The sequence below is a fragment of the Oncorhynchus tshawytscha genome, linkage group LG01, assembly GCF_018296145.1.
Source record: "Oncorhynchus tshawytscha isolate Ot180627B linkage group LG01, Otsh_v2.0, whole genome shotgun sequence".
Taxonomy (NCBI): Eukaryota; Metazoa; Chordata; class Actinopteri; order Salmoniformes; family Salmonidae; genus Oncorhynchus; species Oncorhynchus tshawytscha.
The window spans coordinates 89,249,237-89,267,600 of record NC_056429.1 but is presented as its reverse complement, the minus strand read 5'-3'; the positions used below and the strand labels follow the sequence as shown (position 1 = coordinate 89,267,600).

The 18,364-nt window shown below is 43.9% G+C and overlaps 1 protein-coding gene and 1 long non-coding RNA gene across 6 annotated transcripts in view; one reads left to right on the top strand and one right to left on the bottom strand.

Annotated features, from left to right (window-relative positions):
* Positions 1-18,062, top strand: part of LOC112261406 (rho GTPase-activating protein 15-like) — a 49,613-nt gene extending 31,551 nt beyond the window's left edge. For 2 of the 5 annotated variants that reach the window (XM_042327139.1, XM_042327154.1), the window contains 16 exons: positions 5,486-5,938; positions 8,050-8,295; positions 8,900-8,980; positions 9,286-9,414; positions 10,218-10,295; positions 12,473-12,540; positions 12,722-12,809; positions 13,252-13,353; positions 13,592-13,690; positions 13,863-13,971; positions 14,129-14,257; positions 14,574-14,672; positions 14,830-14,907; positions 15,497-15,628; positions 16,451-16,556; positions 16,815-18,062. In XM_042327139.1, the coding sequence (XP_042183073.1) occupies positions 5,486-5,938; positions 8,050-8,295; positions 8,900-8,980; positions 9,286-9,414; positions 10,218-10,295; positions 12,473-12,540; positions 12,722-12,809; positions 13,252-13,353; positions 13,592-13,690; positions 13,863-13,971; positions 14,129-14,257; positions 14,574-14,672; positions 14,830-14,907; positions 15,497-15,628; positions 16,451-16,556; positions 16,815-16,992 (2,175 nt within the window). In that variant the 3' untranslated portion in view covers positions 16,993-18,062. The remainder of the gene's footprint in view (positions 1-5,485; positions 5,939-8,049; positions 8,296-8,899; positions 8,981-9,285; positions 9,415-10,217; positions 10,296-12,472; positions 12,541-12,721; positions 12,810-13,251; positions 13,354-13,591; positions 13,691-13,862; positions 13,972-14,128; positions 14,258-14,573; positions 14,673-14,829; positions 14,908-15,496; positions 15,629-16,450; positions 16,557-16,814) is intronic. The other 3 variants (XM_042327142.1, XM_042327146.1, XM_042327150.1) reach the window with 3 other exon arrangements.
* Positions 6,019-6,272, bottom strand: LOC121847181. The gene is made up of 2 exons (XR_006084125.1): positions 6,116-6,272; positions 6,019-6,049 (listed from the first exon to the last, which is right to left on the bottom strand). It is a non-coding gene; the product is annotated as an uncharacterized LOC121847181 (long non-coding RNA).
* Positions 18,063-18,364: the final 302 nt, after the last annotated feature.

Sequence of the window (18,364 nt, the reverse complement as noted above, 5' to 3'; positions counted from 1 at the left end):
CACCATGCTTCACCGTAGGGATGCTGCCAGGTTTCCTCCAGATGTGACACTTGGCATTCAGGCCAAAGAGTTCAATCTTGGTTTCATCACACCAGAGAATCTGGTTTCTCATGGTCTGAGAGTTCTTTAGGTGCCTTTTGGCAAACTCCAAACGGGCTGTCGTGTGCCTTTAACTGTGGAGTGGCTTCTGTCTGACACCACTACCATAAAAGCCTGATTGGTGGAGTGCTGCAGAGATGGTTGTGCTTCTGGAAGGCTCTCCCATCTTCACAGGTGTGTGCCTTTCCAAATCATGTCCAATCAATAGAATTTACCACAGGATGATCAACGGAAACAGGCTGCATCTGAGCTCAATTTCATAGCAAAGGGTCTGAATACTTAAGTAAATAAGGTATTTCTGTTTTTAATTTTTAATACATTTGCAAAAATTTCTAACACTTGTTTTTGCTTTGTCATTATGGGGTATTGTGTGTAGATGGACGTGGAACAAAATTTTATCCATTTTAGAATAAGGCTGTAACAAAATGTAGAAAAAGTCAAGGGGTCTGAATACTTTCCAAGTGCATGCACTGTATTTCTCTCAGATTACACAGATCCACTAAGGATTTGAAAACAAACCCCATTTTGATAAACTCCCATATCTAATAGGTGAAATACCACAGTGTGCCACCACAGCAGCAAGATTTGTGATCTGTTGCAACAAGGGCAGCCAGTGGAGCACAAACAACATTGAAAATACAACCTATATTTATCTTCCCTTTCATACGTAAAACGATTTGCACATTGTTATAACATTGTACATTGCCAATAATATAACATTTGAAATGTCTATATTCTTTTAGTGTGCAATATTTACTGTTCATTTAGTTTATTTCCCTTGTTTCTTGCCTATTCCATTTGCTTTGGCAATGTAAACACATTTCCCATGCCAATAAATACCTTTGAATTTGAGGGAGGGAGGGGGGAGATGGAGAGGGAGAGCACTCTCACAATGCCATGATGAGGATATCATAGGCAGCAGTGTTCCCAGGGGGACCCCCCAGGAGTCATAAAGTCAGGCAGAGATCTCTCATGGGATACAGGAGGTGAGACTCTGGCCTCTAGAACAGATGAGAATCCAGGTGAGACTCTGGCCTCTGGAACAGGTGAGACTCTGGCCTCTGGAACAGATGAGACTCTGGCCTCTGGAACAAATGAGACTCCAGGTGAGACTCTGGCCCCTGGAACAGATGAGACTCCAGGGGAGACTCTGGCCTCGAACAGGTGACACTCCAGGTGAGGGTCTGGCCTCTGGAACAGGTGACACTCCAGGTGAGACTCTGAGCTCTGGAAGAGATGAGACTCCAGGTGAGCCTCTGGCCCAGTTGAGTCTCTGGCCTCTGGAACATGTGAAGCTCTGGCCAAGGTGAGACTCTGGCCTCTGGAAGAGATGATACTCCAGGTGAGACTCTGGCCCAGTTGAGTCTCTGGCCTCTGGAACAGGTGAGGCTCTGGCCTCTGGAACAGGTGAGCTCCAGGTGAGCCTCTGGCCCAGTTGAGACTCTGGCCTCTGGAACAGGTGAGACTCCAGGTGAGTCTCTTGCCAAGGTAAGCCTCTGGCCTCTGGAACAGGTGAGGCTCTGGCCTCTGGAACAGGTGAGACTCTGGCCTCTGGAAGAGGTGAGACTCCAGGTGTGACTCTGGCCTCTGGAACAGGTGAGACTCTGGCCTCTGGAAGAGGTGAGACTCCAGGTGTGACTCTGGCCTCTGGAAGAGGTGAGACTCTAGGTGTGACTCTGGCCTCTGGAACAGGTGAGACTCCAGGTGAGACTCTGGCCACTGGAACAGGTGAGACTCCAGGTGAGACTCTGACCTCTGAAACAGGTGAGCATCCAGGTGAGACTCTGGCCTCTGGAACAGGTGAGACTCTGACCTCTGGAACAGGTGAGCATCCAGGTGAGACTGGCCACTGGAACAGGTGAGACTCCAGGTGAGACTCTGACCTCTGAAACAGGTGAGACTCTGGCCTCTGGAACAGGTGAGCATCCAGGTGAGGCTCTGACCTCTGGAACAGGTGATCCTCCAGGTGAGGCTCTGACCTCTGGAACAGGTGATCCTCCAGGTGAGGCTCTGGCCTCTGGAACAGGTGAGACTCTGGCCTCTGGAACAGGTGAGCATCCAGGTGAGACTCTGACCTCTGGAACAGGTGAGACTCTGACCTCTGGAACAGGTGTGACTCTGGCCTCTGGAACAGGTGAGCATCCAGGTGAGACTCTGACCTCTGGAACAGGTGAGACTCTGGCCTCTGGAACAGGTGAGACTCTGACCTCTGGAACAGGTGAGACTCTGGCCTCTGGAACAGGTGAGCCTCCAGGTGAGACTCTGACCTCTGGAACAGGTGAGCTGGTGAGGCTCTGGCCTCTGGAATAGATGAGACAGACTCTGGCCCAGTGAGTCTCTGGCCTCTGGAACATGTGAGTCTCTGGCCTCTGGAACAGGTGAGCATGTGAAGATCTGGCCTCTGGAAGGAGACTGAGACTCTGGCCCAGTTGAGACTCTGTCCTCTGGAACAGGTGAGGCTCTGGCCTCTGGAACAGGTGAGAGTCCAGGTGAGGCTCTGGCCTCTAGAACAGGTGAGACTCCAGGTGAGGCACTGGCCTCTAGAACAGGTGAGACTCCAGGTGAGACTCTGACCTCTGGAACAGGTGAGGCTCCAGGTGAGGCTATGGCCTCTGGAACAGGTGAGACTCCAGGTGAGACTCTGACCTCTGAAACAGGTGAGCATCCAGGTGAGACTCTGGCCTCTGGAACAGGTGAGACTCTGACCTCTGGAACAGGTGAGACTCTGGCCTCTGGAACAGGTGAGCATCCAGGTGAGACTCTGACCTCTGGAACAGGTGAGACTCTGACCTCTGGAACAGGTGTGACTCTGGCCTCTGGAACAGGTGAGCATCCAGGTGAGACTCTGACCTCTGGAACAGGTGAGACTCTGGCCTCTGGAACAGGTGAGACTCTGACCTCTGGAACAGGTGAGACTCTGGCCTCTGGAACAGGTGAGCCTCCAGGTGAGACTCTGACCTCTGGAACAGGTGAGCCTCCAGGTGAGGCTCTGGCCTCTGGAATAGATGAGACTCCAGGTGAGACTCTGGCCCAGTTGAGTCTCTGGCCTCTGGAACATGTGAGTCTCTGGCCTCTGGAACAGGTGAGCCTCCATGTGAAGATCTGGCCTCTGGAAGAGATGAGACTCCATGTGAGACTCTGGCCCAGTTGAGACTCTGTCCTCTGGAACAGGTGAGGCTCTGGCCTCTGGAACAGGTGAGAGTCCAGGTGAGGCTCTGGCCTCTAGAACAGGTGAGACTCCAGGTGAGGCACTGGCCTCTAGAACAGGTGAGACTCCAGGTGAGACTCTGACCTCTGGAACAGGTGAGGCTCCAGGTGAGACTCTGGCAATGTGGTATCAGTGAGTGAGTGTGCCAATGTTTACTGGAAGGATGGACACTCATTTACTTCTCTCATTTATTAAATTAAAACAACTTTATTTATCCCAGAGGAGCAATTACTTAAGGCAGCTGCAACAATGACAACAAGACTAACATTTATGCTAACAAGGTTAACTCGACAATCCTTACCATGTGTATTGGCTTTGACTAGGCCTATATTTACATACTCTGAATTGCGTTTTGTGCTTCATACGGTAAAATATTGGAACTTTCTATAGCTGTGGGTTCCAGATAAGAGGAAGAATAAAGAGTATTTGAAGTTATATTCAGTCAGCTGTTTGAGTCATGTAAGCATTCTTGACATAGTTTTTTGACTGGCTTCAATTAGTAACCATTGTGTCAGTAACCATTGTGAAACTGTTGCATGAAACCTGAATATTGGCCTTGCGTACAGGGTTGGGGAGTAACTGATTACATGTCATCTGATTACAAAAAAAAAACCTACTGTAATCAGATTAGATACTTTTGAAAAACTACATGATTATTTATTGGATTACAGTTCAATTCAGAAAGGATGTTTGAGAAATACATTGATACCTTTCTGTTTTCTCATAGACATTCAAATCAGCATCAAACCAAGGCGCAAGTTAAAATGTATTCCACCTGAGAGTGTCCACCAGAAGTCAGAGACCTCTATGATGGCACACAAAATGCTTTTGATGGATATTTTTTGTCTTCTTCTAATGCCATTTAAGGGAAAAGTAATAAGATTACCTTATTTCGTTTGGGTAATCCAAAAGTTACATATACTGATTTACAATTTTGGACAAGTAACTGTTAACTGTAACGGATTACTTTGGAAAATAACCTACCCAACCCTGCTTGCATATTTCTTTGTGGACAGCTGTCATTAATCTTTCTTTTCACTGGAAAACCCCACCTAAATGGAAGACAGTGTCACATATGAATGCCTCGGCAGTATTGTGAAGCAGTACAGTTTCAGTTTGTTGAGTGGTGAACTTTGTACATCCCTGTTGCACCTCCAGTTTTGGCAATGCAGTTTCAGTGTCTGTAGGTAACTGGGTAATCAATCAAATCACATTTTATTTGTCACATGTGCTGAATACAACATGAAATGCTTACAAGCCCTTAACCAACAATAAAGGATTTTTTTTAATTAAAGAAAAATATTTGCTAAAAAATAAATAAACTAAAATAAGAAAAAAAAGCAACACAATAAAATAACAATAACGAGGCTATATACAGGGGGTACCGGTACCGAGTCAATGTGCAGGGGTACATGTTAGTCGAGGTAATATGTACATGTAGGTAGGGGTGAAGTGACGACTCATAAATAATAAACAATCAGTAGCAGCAATGTATCAAATGGGAACAATGCATATAGTCTGGGTAGTCATTTGATTAACTATTTAGCAGTGTAATGGTTTGGGATTAGAAGCTGTCGGATGCCGAGCAGTTGCCGTACCAAGAGGTGATGGTGCAGCTGTATAACTTTTTGATGATCTGACTACCCATATCAAACAAATTTCAGGCTCCTGAGGGGGAATAGGTTTAGTAATAGTGGGCGTCTGTAAATTTAGACACAAATGAGGCGTTGGTTGGTTTGTGGTCTGGAGCTTGATGCTCTCTCTTCAGCTTTAGAATTTACTTCCTGAGCTGACTGCTCCGGAAGACCGTCTCTGTTCTGCTCTGTCACCCTCTCACTGAGTGCTATAAGCCTCTTGTTCCTCCAGAAAAGAACAACTACTTTTATCTACACAGAACCAACTGACTGTCTGTAGAGGTGATAGACTAAAGTAAATTTTGGTTATGTTGTTCACAGGCTTGGCTCTCTGTTGCAAGAAGCATTTTGACCGTCTAGAGTGACTCAGTGTCACTTAGCCTCAACCTGGTCCCAGATCAGTTTGTGTTCCTGCTGTAAATTTGTTGTAAAGACAGTGCAAACAGATCTGGCATCAGATAATGTTCTACCTACTTGGTGTCACACTTTAGTTCGAAACTTTTCCAGCTGACCTCTGTCCCCATATTATCTGCTCTTCCCATAGGTCAAAGAGAGTGTCCAGAACGCTGTGTACGTTAATGTAGCGGAGCTCGGCAGAAACATCTCTGAGTCCCCTCCCTCAGCCTTCTCCCCTCCCTGCACTCTTCCATACCTGGACTCTAAGGGATGGGAGGTGCACACTGACCAGGAGAGTGGACGGGAGTACTACTACCACCCCGAATCGGGGCAGACCACCTGGGACAACCCCCACATAGACCCTGAGGCTCCCGCCGAGGTGTCTGTGTGTTCGCCCTCCTCTCAGTTCCCCTCCCTGTCCCCCACCTCCGCCTCCCCCCCTGCATGGACCTCTGACTGGGAGCAGTGTTTGGATGTGACCAGCGGCCGCCAGTACTTCTACAACCCGGGGGAGACGTCTTGGGAGTCCCCAGAGCCACAGTGCCCCTACCCCGCTCTGATGGAGCCTCTGAGTGGGCTCCGGTCTCTGGAGGAAGGGCCGGTAAAGCCTGCTCCACTTAAACACCCAGTCTATTTTAGTTTCATCATGGGACGTCTACAAATAATACGCTCATCTTTTTAATGAAGTTTAAGCTCCTACTAAGTCCTACACCTACAGTACATAGCAGACAGTTGGTTTTCATAGATTATGTAATTATCCTCCTGCTAAGTCCTACACCTACAGTACATAGCAGACAGTTGGTTTTCATAGATTATGTAATTATCCTCCTGCTAGGTCCTACACCTACCGTACATAGCAGACAGTTGGTTTTCATAGATTATGTAACTATCCTCCTGCTAGGTCCTACACCTACCGTACATAGCAGACAGTTGGTTTTCATGATTATGTAACTATCCTCCTGCTAAGTCCTACACCTACCGTACATAGCAGAGAGTTGGTTTTCATAGATTATGTAATTATCCTCCTGCTAGGTCCTACACCTACCGTACATAGCAGAGAGTTGGTTTTCATAGATTATGTAATTATCCTCCTGCTAGGTCCTACACCTACAGTACATAGCAGAGAGTTGGTTTTCATAGATTATGTAATTATCCTCCTGCTAGGTCCTACACCTACAGTACATAGCAGACAGTTGGTTTTCATAGATTATGTAACTATCCTCCTGCTAGGTCCTACACCTACAGTACATAGCAGACAGTTGGTTTTCATAGATTATGTAACTATCCTCCTGCTAGGTCCTACACCTACAGTACATAGCAGACAGTTGGTTTTCATAGATTATGTAACTATCCTCCTGCTAGGTCCTACACCTACAGTACATAGCAGACAGTTGGTTTTCATAGATTATGTAATTATCCTCCTGCTAGGTCCTACACCTACAGTACATAGCAGAGAGTTGGTTTTCATAGATTATGTAATTATCCTCCTGCTAGGTCCTACACCTTACATAAAGACAGTTGGTTTTCATAGATTATGTAATCCTCCTGCTAGGTCCTAACCTACAGTACATAGCAGACAGTTGGTTTTCATAGATTATGTAATTATCCTCCTGCTAGGTCCTACACCTACAGTACATAGCAGACAGTTGGTTTTCATAGATTATCCTCCTTGCTAAAAGGTCCTACACCTACAGTACATAGCAGACAGTTGGTTTTCATAGATTATGTATTGTCCTTAGTCCTACACCTGTTTTAGCAGACAGTTGGTTTTCATAGATTATGTAATTATCCTCCTGCTAGGTCCTACACCTACAGTACATAGCAGACAGTTGGTTTTCATAGATTATGTAATTATCCTCCTGCTAGGTCCTACACCTACAGTACATAGCAGACAGTTGGTTTTCATAGATTATGTAATTATCCTCCTGCTAGGTCCTACACCTACAGTACATAGCAGACAGTTGGTTTTCATAGATTATGTAATTATCCTCCTGCTAGGTCCTACACCTACAGTACATAGCAGACAGTTGGTTTTCATAGATTATGACTATCCTCCTGCAGATAACTACCTAGCATAGCAGACAGTTGGTTTTCATAGACCTACCAGACCTACAGTAGGTTTTCAGATTATGGCTGTGTCCTCCTGCTAAGTCCTACACATACAGTACATAGCAGACAGTTGGTTTTCATAGATTATGTAATTATCCTCCTGCTAAGTCCTACACATACAGTACATAGCAGACAGTTGGTTTTCATGATTATGTAATTATCCTCCTACTAAGTCCTACACCTACAGTACATAGCAGAGAGTTGGTTTTCATAGATTATGTACATTCTGTACATTCCCACATTGACTAATTGTGAGATTTTTGCAAACTGCATTGTTGAGTTTTCACCATTCTAAAGAGGCTTGTGAAAGAAAAAGCTGAAAGCTGTTTAAACTGTTCAGTTGAATTGAGGATCTTTGAAAAGGTAAAAGGAAGCTAGAAGGTAAGTCATCCATTGTCCTGGTCTCCATCTGTTTTGAAGTAGAACACTGAATGTAACATTATCACAACGTGTGTGTCTGTCTGTGTACATGCGTATGGGTGTGTGCATGTGTCTGTTTACACAACTGCGTGCGTGTGTGTGTCTGACATGATGTTTGTGCAATGCATAAACCGTGTGTGTGTGTGTGTGTGTGTGTGTGTGTGTGTGTGTGTGTGTGTCCAGCCTCCCCTGCCTGAGGATGACTACCCAGCAGATAACTACCTAGCCGAGGTTGACCTACCAGAAGAGGAGTTGTTGGCTGTGTCCCCTGTGACCCCTCACTCCTTCCCTAAGGACTACACCCCCAGCCATGTGACCCGGGCAGTCATCCCCAGGGCCAGCCTGGACAGGAGTGCCCCGACGGGCTGGAACCTCAACATAGACCCTGATGGGACTTGGGTGTTCTCCAACAGACACTCACCTGATCAGGTACACAGACCCTTTATTTAGATGTTATTTATTCTGGTTAGTCTTATTGGCCCTTTATTTAGACTTTATTTATTCTGGTTAGTCTTATTGACCCTTTATTTAGATGTTATTTATTCTGGTTAGTCTTATTGACCCTTTATTTAGACTTTATTTCTTCTGGTTAGTCTTATTGACCCTTTATTTAGATGTTATTTATTCTGGTTAGTCTTATTGACCCTTTATTTAGATGTTATTTATTCTGGTTAGTCTTATTGACCCTTTATTTAGATGTTATTTATTCTGGCTAGTCTTATTGACCCTTTATTTAGACTTTATTTATTCTGGTTAGTCTTATTGACCCTTTATTTAGACGTTATTTATTCTGGTTAGTCTCATTTGAGATAAAAATGTACTTTTCAAGTGAGAGCTGTCCATGAATGCAGTCTAGGGGTAAACCGTGTCACTCAGCTTGAAGGAACATCACGGCTAAATGCACCGTTATGCTATTAGACTAGAAGATGTCGTAAGTGTATGCACTACGTAATATGCACTACGTTTTCTCCAGAAAGGTTCAGTAAAGTCAATATTTAACCGGGAGTCTTTGTCATTGTGTGTGTGGTAACAGTGGATCAAATCATTGGATGACAGAGGACTGGCGTACTACTACCTTAGAGATGGCTCCAGATCCCAGTGGAACCTGCCTGAGGTAGAGATCAAGATTAGAAAACACCCATAGCGAGTATGAAATGGAAGATCTCATTCATGTGAATAGATTGATCTAAATTTGCCTATAGCAAAGACCGCATTCTGTTATTATCACTCCTCTTCATTCCCATTGGAACACAAGGCCACAGTGAGCTCCTCCCCTTCTTCATGTCCTCAGCAACATGTTGTGCATGACTTACAGAGAGGTTCATCTTGGCCGGTTTAGATCAGTATTTTCCTCATGTAGATGTGAAAGATTTCTCCTCTGTGAACATGCATTTCTCCATTATCATTTGACCAACCAAGGCCCCTGTAGTGTCAGGCCAGTCCAAGGTGGGGAACGGTGTTGAGCTGGACGGGGTCTCTTTAACGGTCATGAAGAACTGGAGACACACCATGGGTGCAACTTATGTCAGCTCAGCCCTGCAGGAGGTGGTGAGGACTAATAACACATACTGGAGCATTAACATACCTCACGTCCCCAAACACAGAGCCCACCACAGTAGAGCTATGAGGTAGAGTAGGTGTGTCAGCTGGCTCTGACCACAGTGTTCAGTAAGGCAGAGTGAAGTGACTGAGCACCTTATGAAACCCCTGACCCTCAGCTTTCATACTGAGCCACCCTGACACCGCTTTCTAAACGAGAGAGCGCCCAGCACCTGGGACATTTCAGTCAACCTTGTGTTCAATGTACCACAACAGAGTAGACAGTGTACCACAACAGAGTAGACAGTGTACCACGACAGTGTAGACAGTGTACCACAACAGAGTAGACAGTGTACCACAACAGAGTAGACAGTGTACCACAACAGAGTAGACAGTGTACCACGACAGAGTAGACAGTGTACCACTACAGAGTAGACAGTGTACCACTACAGAGTAGACAGTGTACCACTACAGAGTAGACAGTGTACCACGACAGAGTAGACAGTGTACCACGACAGAGTAGACAGTGTACTACGACAGAGTAGACAGTGTACCACAACAGAGTAGACAGTGTACCACGACAGAGTAGACAGTGTACCACAACAGAGTAGACAGTGTACCACGACAGAGTAGACTGTGTACCACGACAGTGTACCACGACAGAGTAGACTGTGTACCACGACAGAGTAGACTGTGTACCACGACAGAGTATTCCGTATACTCTGGGGTAAGATTAAGTGATTGCAGACACTAGGAAGTTAGGAATTAAGTATAAGTAAAGCATCCATTATTCTTCTCCTGTTGGGCAAAAGTTCTCCCCGACTCACAGAAGAAATGCCTCAGACTACGGCTCCTGTGTGAACAACTCTCCAGAGATGGGGCAGCACCACGTGAGTTCTCCTCCTCCTCTCCTGTCCTCCTCACCTGCCCTCTCCTGCTGATCCTCATCAGATTAGATCAGTCCTGTTCTAGCTAAAATGACAGTTCTGTGATGCCCCAGCTAGAGCACTGCTTTGTGTTTTTTCCTGAAGGCCTAATTGGTTGAGACTCCAAAGAAGCGACTCCAATCAGAGCCCAGAGTCTCAGCGGCACAATGTGTTTAAAAAAAAAGAGATCCAATTTGTTTTACGATTTTCTACATTGTAGAATAATAGTGAAGACATTACAACTATGAAATAAAACATGGAATCATGTAGTAACCAAAAAGTGTTAAACAAATCAAAATATACTTCAAAGTAGCCATCCTTTGCCTTGGTGAAAGCTTTGCACACTCTTGGTATTCTATCAACCAGCTTCATGAGGTAGTCACCTGTAATGCATTTCAATTACCTTGTTGAAGTTAATTTGTGGAATATCTTTCCTTCTTAATGCATAAGAATTTGTTCTTAACTGACTTGCCTAGTTAAATAAAGGATTATTTATATATATATATATATATTTTTTTTTTTAAAGCCAATGAGTTTTGTTGTGGAAAGGTAGGGGTGGTATACAGAAGATAGCCCTATTTGGTAAATTTCAAGAAATGTCAAGAACCATCAAGCGCTGTGATGAAAGTGGCTATCATGAGGACCGCCACAGAAAAGGAAGACCCAGACTTACCTCTGCTGCAGAGGATATGTTCATTTGAGTTACCAGCCTCAACATTTGCAGCCCAAATAAATTCTTCACAGAGTTCAAGTAACAGACACATCTCAACATCAACTGTTCAGAGGAGACTGTGTGAATCATGGTCAAATTGCTGCAGAGAAACCAGTACTAAAGGACACCAATAATAAGAAGAGACATGCTTGGGCTAAGAAATACAAGCAATGGACATTAGACTGGCTGAAATCTGGCCTTTGGTTAGATGAGTCCAAATTTGAGATTTTTGGTGCCAACCACCGTGTCTGTGAGATGCAGAGTAGGTGAACGGTTTATCTCTGCATGTGTGGTTCCCACCGTGAAACATGGAGGAGGAGGTTTGATGGTGTGGGGGTGCTTTGCTGGTGACACTGTCAGTGATTTATTTAGAATTTAAGACACACTTAACCAGCATGGCTACCATCCCATCTGGTTTGGGCTTAGTGGGACTAGAATTCGTTTTTCAGCAAGACAATGACCCAACATACTTCCAGGCTGTGTAGGGGCTATTTGACCAATAAGGAGAGTGATGGAGTGCTGCATCAGATGACCACAATCACCCAACCTCAACCCAATTGAGATGGTTTGGGATAAGTTGGACCTCTCAGTGAAGGAAAAGCAGCCAAGTGCTCAGCATATGTGGGAACTACTTTAAGACTGTTGGAAAAGCATTTCAGGTTAAGCTGGTTGAGAGAATGCCAAGAATGTTCAAAGTTGTCAGCAAGGCAAAGGGTGGCTACGTTGAAGAATCTCAAATGTAAAATCTATTTTTATTTGTTTAACACTTTAGGTTACTACATGATTCTATATGTGTTATTTCATGTTTTTGAAGTATTCACTATTATTCTACAATGTAGAAAATAGTAAAAATAAAGAAAAACCCTAGAGTGTGTCCAAACTTTTGACTGGTACTGTAATACATGCATGCTATCTATCGAAGGGCTAATGGTGTGACGTACTAATGGTGTGTTGTACTTGTAGAGTAGTAGTTGCTTGGGACTATTCTGATATGGCATAGCTACCCCTGGGAGAGTGGAAAACAGATGTCACTTGGGAAATTTAATATTTCCTGGTATATTAATTGATTTCCCTTCCGAGGACAGCTGATGTCACATCACCATTGGCAAACTGTCAGCCAAAACCACGAACTGCCACACCCCCTCATCACACCTCACTACACCCTGAAAGAAAGCATGCACTAGTCAAAAATGTCTGTGCTTTCATCCCCTCCATGCTGTTCATTATAAAACGTAGTGGTGTCTGTTCACGAGCTAAGACAAAGTAGCTTGTTGTGAGAGTTTAGCCACAGTTGTCAAATCCGCCTGTTGCTTTTTTGTGCATTTCTATTAGTAGAGCTTAAGGTTAGTATCAAGGCACCAATAATGATGTCTCACTTGAACACTTGGCCTCATCCTTAAAAGCATGTTATGTGTGGATCCTTTTTCAGGTGCAGAGTTTGGAAAAAGTTGGAATACTCAACAAAACTAAAGTGTCAGAGAACGGGAAAAGAGTAAGGTAATTCTGACCTCATCCAAAGTCTGGGCATAGCTGACATGAAAGACATGGAATAATCAGCCATCTACTTGAATGTATAGTCATCCATTATCCATTACATCCATTACATTACCAAATGACTTTCTACACTGCAACATTCCCTGAAGTACAGTACAGCTCACACTCAGTGACTTTCCTGTAGGAAAAACTGGGCCCAGTCATGGACGGTTCTTCACGGAGGAGTTCTGACCTTCCATAAAGAGCCCAAGTCTGCAGCCATGGGAGCCTCTGTGAGTGAGAGGTGTACATGTGTTACCTGCACAGAAAAATATTTCTAACATCTCCTTGGTTACACATTCCCTCACCTGACTATGTGGGAAGTCTACATTCCTGTCCTGGGACATTCAGTACATTTCTGAGGGAGTGAGGGAACTAACAGCTTTGAGACATTAGCACTGAGCTGAACACCTAGACATGGTATCAGAAACATCTACAGTAAAATGTTTCACTGTGTCTTATTAGAAGGAATGAAAGAATGCTGTGAACATCTTAGAATACAACATACAGGATGTTGTGTTGAAGCCATGACAGAGTGACTGCTCAGCACAGACAAGCCCTGAAGGCTCAATGAGGCATGACAGTCAAAGCTTTGTCCAGCTGTCTGATTTCATGGAATGCAGTGCTGTCAGTTTTCATCAACTGGTCCTCCATGATGTCTTTCTCTCTTCACAGATCAAGACCAATCAGATCGTCCCAGAGGTCACGGTGGATCTACGAGGGGCAAAGATTGGCTGGGCTCTGAGGGATAAATCCAGCAAAAAGAATGTTGTAGAAGTGAGTTAACAGTTGGTTGCTATGGAATCATAATAGGAGTTGTACTAGATACAGAAAAGACAATCCTAACAGGATAGACTTAATTCAAGCATACCAATTTCCTGCCCATTGTGATAAGTGATTCTGGGAAGCAACATCATGTGAGAATACATTTGCCATTAATCCAAGACTGTTACCCTCTGTATAAATCTGTAAAGCAAATGTTTAACGTATAATAACCTCTCTATGTTGTCTTCAGTTAAAAGACAGAAATGGCGTTGAGTTTCTGCTACAGTACGACACTGAGAGTATCATCAACGACTGGCACAAAGTTCTAATGGACACCATACGACAGCTGGTATGTTTCTTTAAGTGAAATAACTCGCACACGTTAACGTGCTACCAGGTACATGGAGACAAATATGTACTGGATAAAAAATGTAAAAACTCCCTAATGAAGGTTAATTTAGGTCAGTTACCTTTAAGGCTGCTGGTTCAAACATCATGCATGTTAGTCAATGACATTGCAGGACCAGGAACACCACCAATCTGAGGAGGAGGATGGGGACATCAGTGAGAAGTCCTACAGTACAGACAGAGATCAGAGGTCACCAGGTACCATGGACAGGAGGAGGAGGTGTAAGTTCTCCTTGCTCCAAATACACTGTAGCAGACGTTTCAGCTGCAATAGCCTCCGCTAGGTCAACTTGCTCATGTTTCGTGACTGTGTACCCCCCCCTCATGTACCCTCCCTCCTCTTCCTCCTCCTTGTCTTCCTTCTCCTCCTCCTCCCCAGCTTCCAGACCGAGCACGGCCACCTCCTCTGGGGGAGAGACCGAACAGAAGAAGGTTCGTACCAAGCTGATGAAGTTCCTCCTGAAACGACCCACACTGCAGTTCGTCAAGGAGAAGGGTTACATCCGAGGTGGGCTCATAGGGTCTTCCTTCCTACAAAGCAACACATGTCTAACTGGCTCCAAATCAGGCTACATAACATTTACTGTCAGGATTTGTCACGACGATGTTACTAATCCAGAGAGGGATCATATGTTCATATCTTCTGTTGTTGTTGTGATATGGGTCAGGGTTGGAGTCAAGAGAATTTAATCATTGAAGGAATTGGAATGTCAATGTACTTCTTGAATTGACTGGAATTGATATGGAATTGACCCCAACCCTGACACGGGTCAGCATCACATATATACACTGTACACACTAACCTCCATCATCGTTTCCCTCAGACAATGTGTTTTGCTGTCATCTGGCTGCACTGTGTGCCCAGGAGAAAACTACAATCCCCAGCTTTGTGGAGAAATGTATTCGAGCAGTGGAAAAGAGAGGTAATGATTAGTAATCACACTGATGATGATTGTTGTATGCCAGCAATAACATTATAATAGCTGTGTATTATTCAGCACAGTATATATGGTAATAGAAACAAAGGTTACCACAGTAGTTGATTGACCCATATGCTGATGTGTGTGTGTGTCTTCACAGGTCTGGACATGGATGGACTCTACAGAGTCAGTGGGAATCTAGCTGTCATTCAGAAACTACGCTTCAAGGCAGATCATGGTAATGCCTTTACATTTACTGTGTGTGTGAGAGACTGTGTTCTGTGAATGTGTGTTCTGTGACGTCCAGAGGGTCATTATATGTTTTATGTTAGCCTCCATATTGTTTTATGGGTTCCACTGGTGTGGCTGAATATTGTTTTATGGGTTCCACTGGTGTGGCTGAATATTGTTTTATGGTTCCACTGGTGTGGCTGAATATTGTTTTATGGGTTCCACTGGTGTGGCTGAATATTGTTTTATGGTTCCACTGGTGTGGCTGAATATTGTTTTATTCCACTGGGTTCCACTGGTGTGGCTGAATATTGTTTTATGGGTTCCACTGGTGTGGCTGAATATTGTTTTATGGGTTCCACTGGTGTGGCTGAATATTGTTTTATGGGTTCCACTGGTGTGGCTGAATATTTTTTTATGGGTTCCACTGGTGTGGCTGAATATTGTTTTATGGGTTCCACTGGTGTGGCTGAATATTGTTTTATGGGTTCCACTGGTGTGGCTGGATATTGTTTTATGGGTTCCACTGGTGTGGCTGGATATTGTTTTAAATGGACAAATAAAACATATATCAAAAATGTAATTGTGTTCCACAGAGGAGCTGGACCTGGAGGATGGCCAGTGGGAGGACATCCACGTTATCACAGGGGCTCTGAAGCTGTTCTTCAGGGAGCTTCCTGAACCCCTTTTCCCCTTCAGTCACTTCAGCTGCTTCATCCAGGCCATCAGTAAGCAGCAGGGATAGAAGCTGTTTTTCAGTCTCTCGTCCCAGCTTTGATGCAGTTGACCTCGCCTTCTGGATGACAGCCAGGCAGTGGCTCGGTGGTTGATGTCCTTGATGATCTTTATGGCCTTCCTGTGCACGCTGTCCCCAGCCCGCCAGGATGCTCTAATGGAACCTCAGTTTCTTTAAACTCATTCAATGTTCCATCGTGTAGTCTGAAACTGTGTTAAGCATTAGCCCCACAATACCACCTCAGTTTCCTCACACTGTAGAATAGTCTGAAACTGTGCATTAGCCCCACAATGCAACCTGTTTACTCACAGACTGAAACTGTTGTGCATGAATCCCTAAAATGCCACCTATTCCTCTTGTCCAGATTTCCAGTGTGGTTGAGATTGCACACCTATTTGGGCGGTAAGAATAGTCTGAAACTATTACTAGTCATTCAGACCCACGGAATGCCACCTCAGTTTCCTCACACAGTGTAGAATAGTCTGAAACTGTTAAGCATTAGACCCACAATGCCACCTCAGTTTCCTCACACAGTGTAGAATAGTCTGAAACTGTTAAGCATTAGCCCCACAATGCCACCTCAGTTTCCTCACACAGTGTAGAATAGTCTGAAACTGTTAAGCATTAGACGTACAATGCCACCTCAGTTAACAGTCTGAAACTGTTAAGCTATTACTTCACTATCAAGGAAGGACTAATCGTGTTTACCACCTCACTTCCCTTTTTAATAAGCAGTGGAGATTGTAACACACTTGTGCCCTTGAATCTATACATTAGTAAAAATGTGTACTGTTCTATCCTGTCTTGTTTACAGGAACTGTTGATTACCACCACAAAGTGTCTTACATGCAAGAGCTTGTTGAGTCTCTCCCTCGGCCAAACCATGATACCATGGAACTCCTCTTCAGCCATTTACGCAAGTATGTCTTTCACACACTCACATTTAGCCTGTGCCTCAAATGGAGCCCTATTGTATTGATGATATTATGATAACTAATGATAACTGGTTGTATTCTGCTTCTCTCTCTTGTCTTCTTGCTCTCTCTCTCCCCTCTTTCTCCCCCCCTATCGTCCCTCTTTCTCACTCTTGCTCTCTTTCTTGCTCGTTCTCTCACTCGCTCTCTCTCGCTTTCGCTCTCTTCCCACCCTCTCTCTCTCCCCCCCCTTGCCCCTCTTAGAGTGATAGAGTATGGAGAGGAGAACCGTATGACTGTGCAGAACGTGGCTATCGTCTTTGGTCCCACGCTGCTCCGGCCAGAGATGGAGTCAGCCAACATCGCCATGCACATGGTTTTCCAGAACCAGATAGTGGAGCTAATCCTCAACCAATACGAATACATTTTCCATTCCAGTTGAACCAATGGTAAGCATCTGTCAGTCAGAGGACAGGGGTCAAATTAAGAAATATTGCAGGAGGGGAAAAAACACAATCACTACCGCACAGAGGGTGCATCCAACTAAGCTTTCCTTCTTTCTAAAGTGTGCACTTGTTCACTACTCCTCACAAATTGCATTGGTGTAGCATGGACTAGAGGGAGTTTAAATATAGGCCTACCTGTCATTTCCTTTCAAATCCATGAAGGGAAGGGAACAAGCACACACTACAGGAGAAAGGAGAGATTGGGAGGCAACCACGGAGAAGCTAGTTGAAGGGGATGTCAAATATTTGCACTGCATTCATTGTAATATCTGCATTGAATAATCATTAACCAATTCAGATTGTTCTCTGAATTTCTGCAACTCATTGCATTCCTCATTGTGAAATAGCACACCTGCTCAAGGCATCACTTATGTGCAATCTAAAAAGACATGTGGGTTGCTATAGGCCTACTTTGAAATCTTCCTTTCATGTAGAAATGTAACATCACAATAACGTGATTTTATCTTAACACCCCAATTCCCAAGGCAACCTGGAAAGACACTTTGATACTTTGTTTTGACCACAGATCAGACAAACCATTTCAGATGTATTTTTAAAGATTACATTTAAATGTTTAAAGGTGGATCTGATGTTGCTGTGTAGCTCAGAAGTCCTGTGTTATGAATGTGTCTTATTCAGTCAATGTATATAACTAATTTAGACATTTATAAAATACATGCTGTGACACTGACTTCCCTTGTACAGCCTCTCTAGATTTTGTACTGGATAATCAGATGACATCTTTTTTCAAATACATTTAGTTTTAACTTACAATGAGAATTTGTTTAATTAACACAGGATGATAATAACGTATGGCGGTACTATTTAAGGATGTTTGTTAGCCTTAATAGAGTCAAGAAAGACCAAAATGAAAAAACAGGTGTGATAAGCATGACATTAGGTTTTTGTTCTGTACATATAAATAAATATCATATTTATGCTGTAAATTACTGAAATTGCACAATGTGTTTCTTTAATAAAATAACTGCACAAACGTGTCAAGTAACATGACTCACTCCTTTCTCAATATTTCTTGTTATATAAACCAGTTTTTCATGACATAATGTAACTTATCAACAGATGTGTGATAGATGTGTGTGATATATAGCCCAACCGGCTGCCAGATTGCGCTATTTAAGCAATAAGCATGTGGGATATGACACAACACAGAGTGCCTGGATACAGCCCTTAGCCATGGTGTATTGGCCATATCCCACAAACCCCTGCGGTGCCTTATTGCTATTATAAACTGGTTACCAACGTAATTAGAGCAGTAAAACGTTTTGTTTTGTCATACCTGTGGTATAC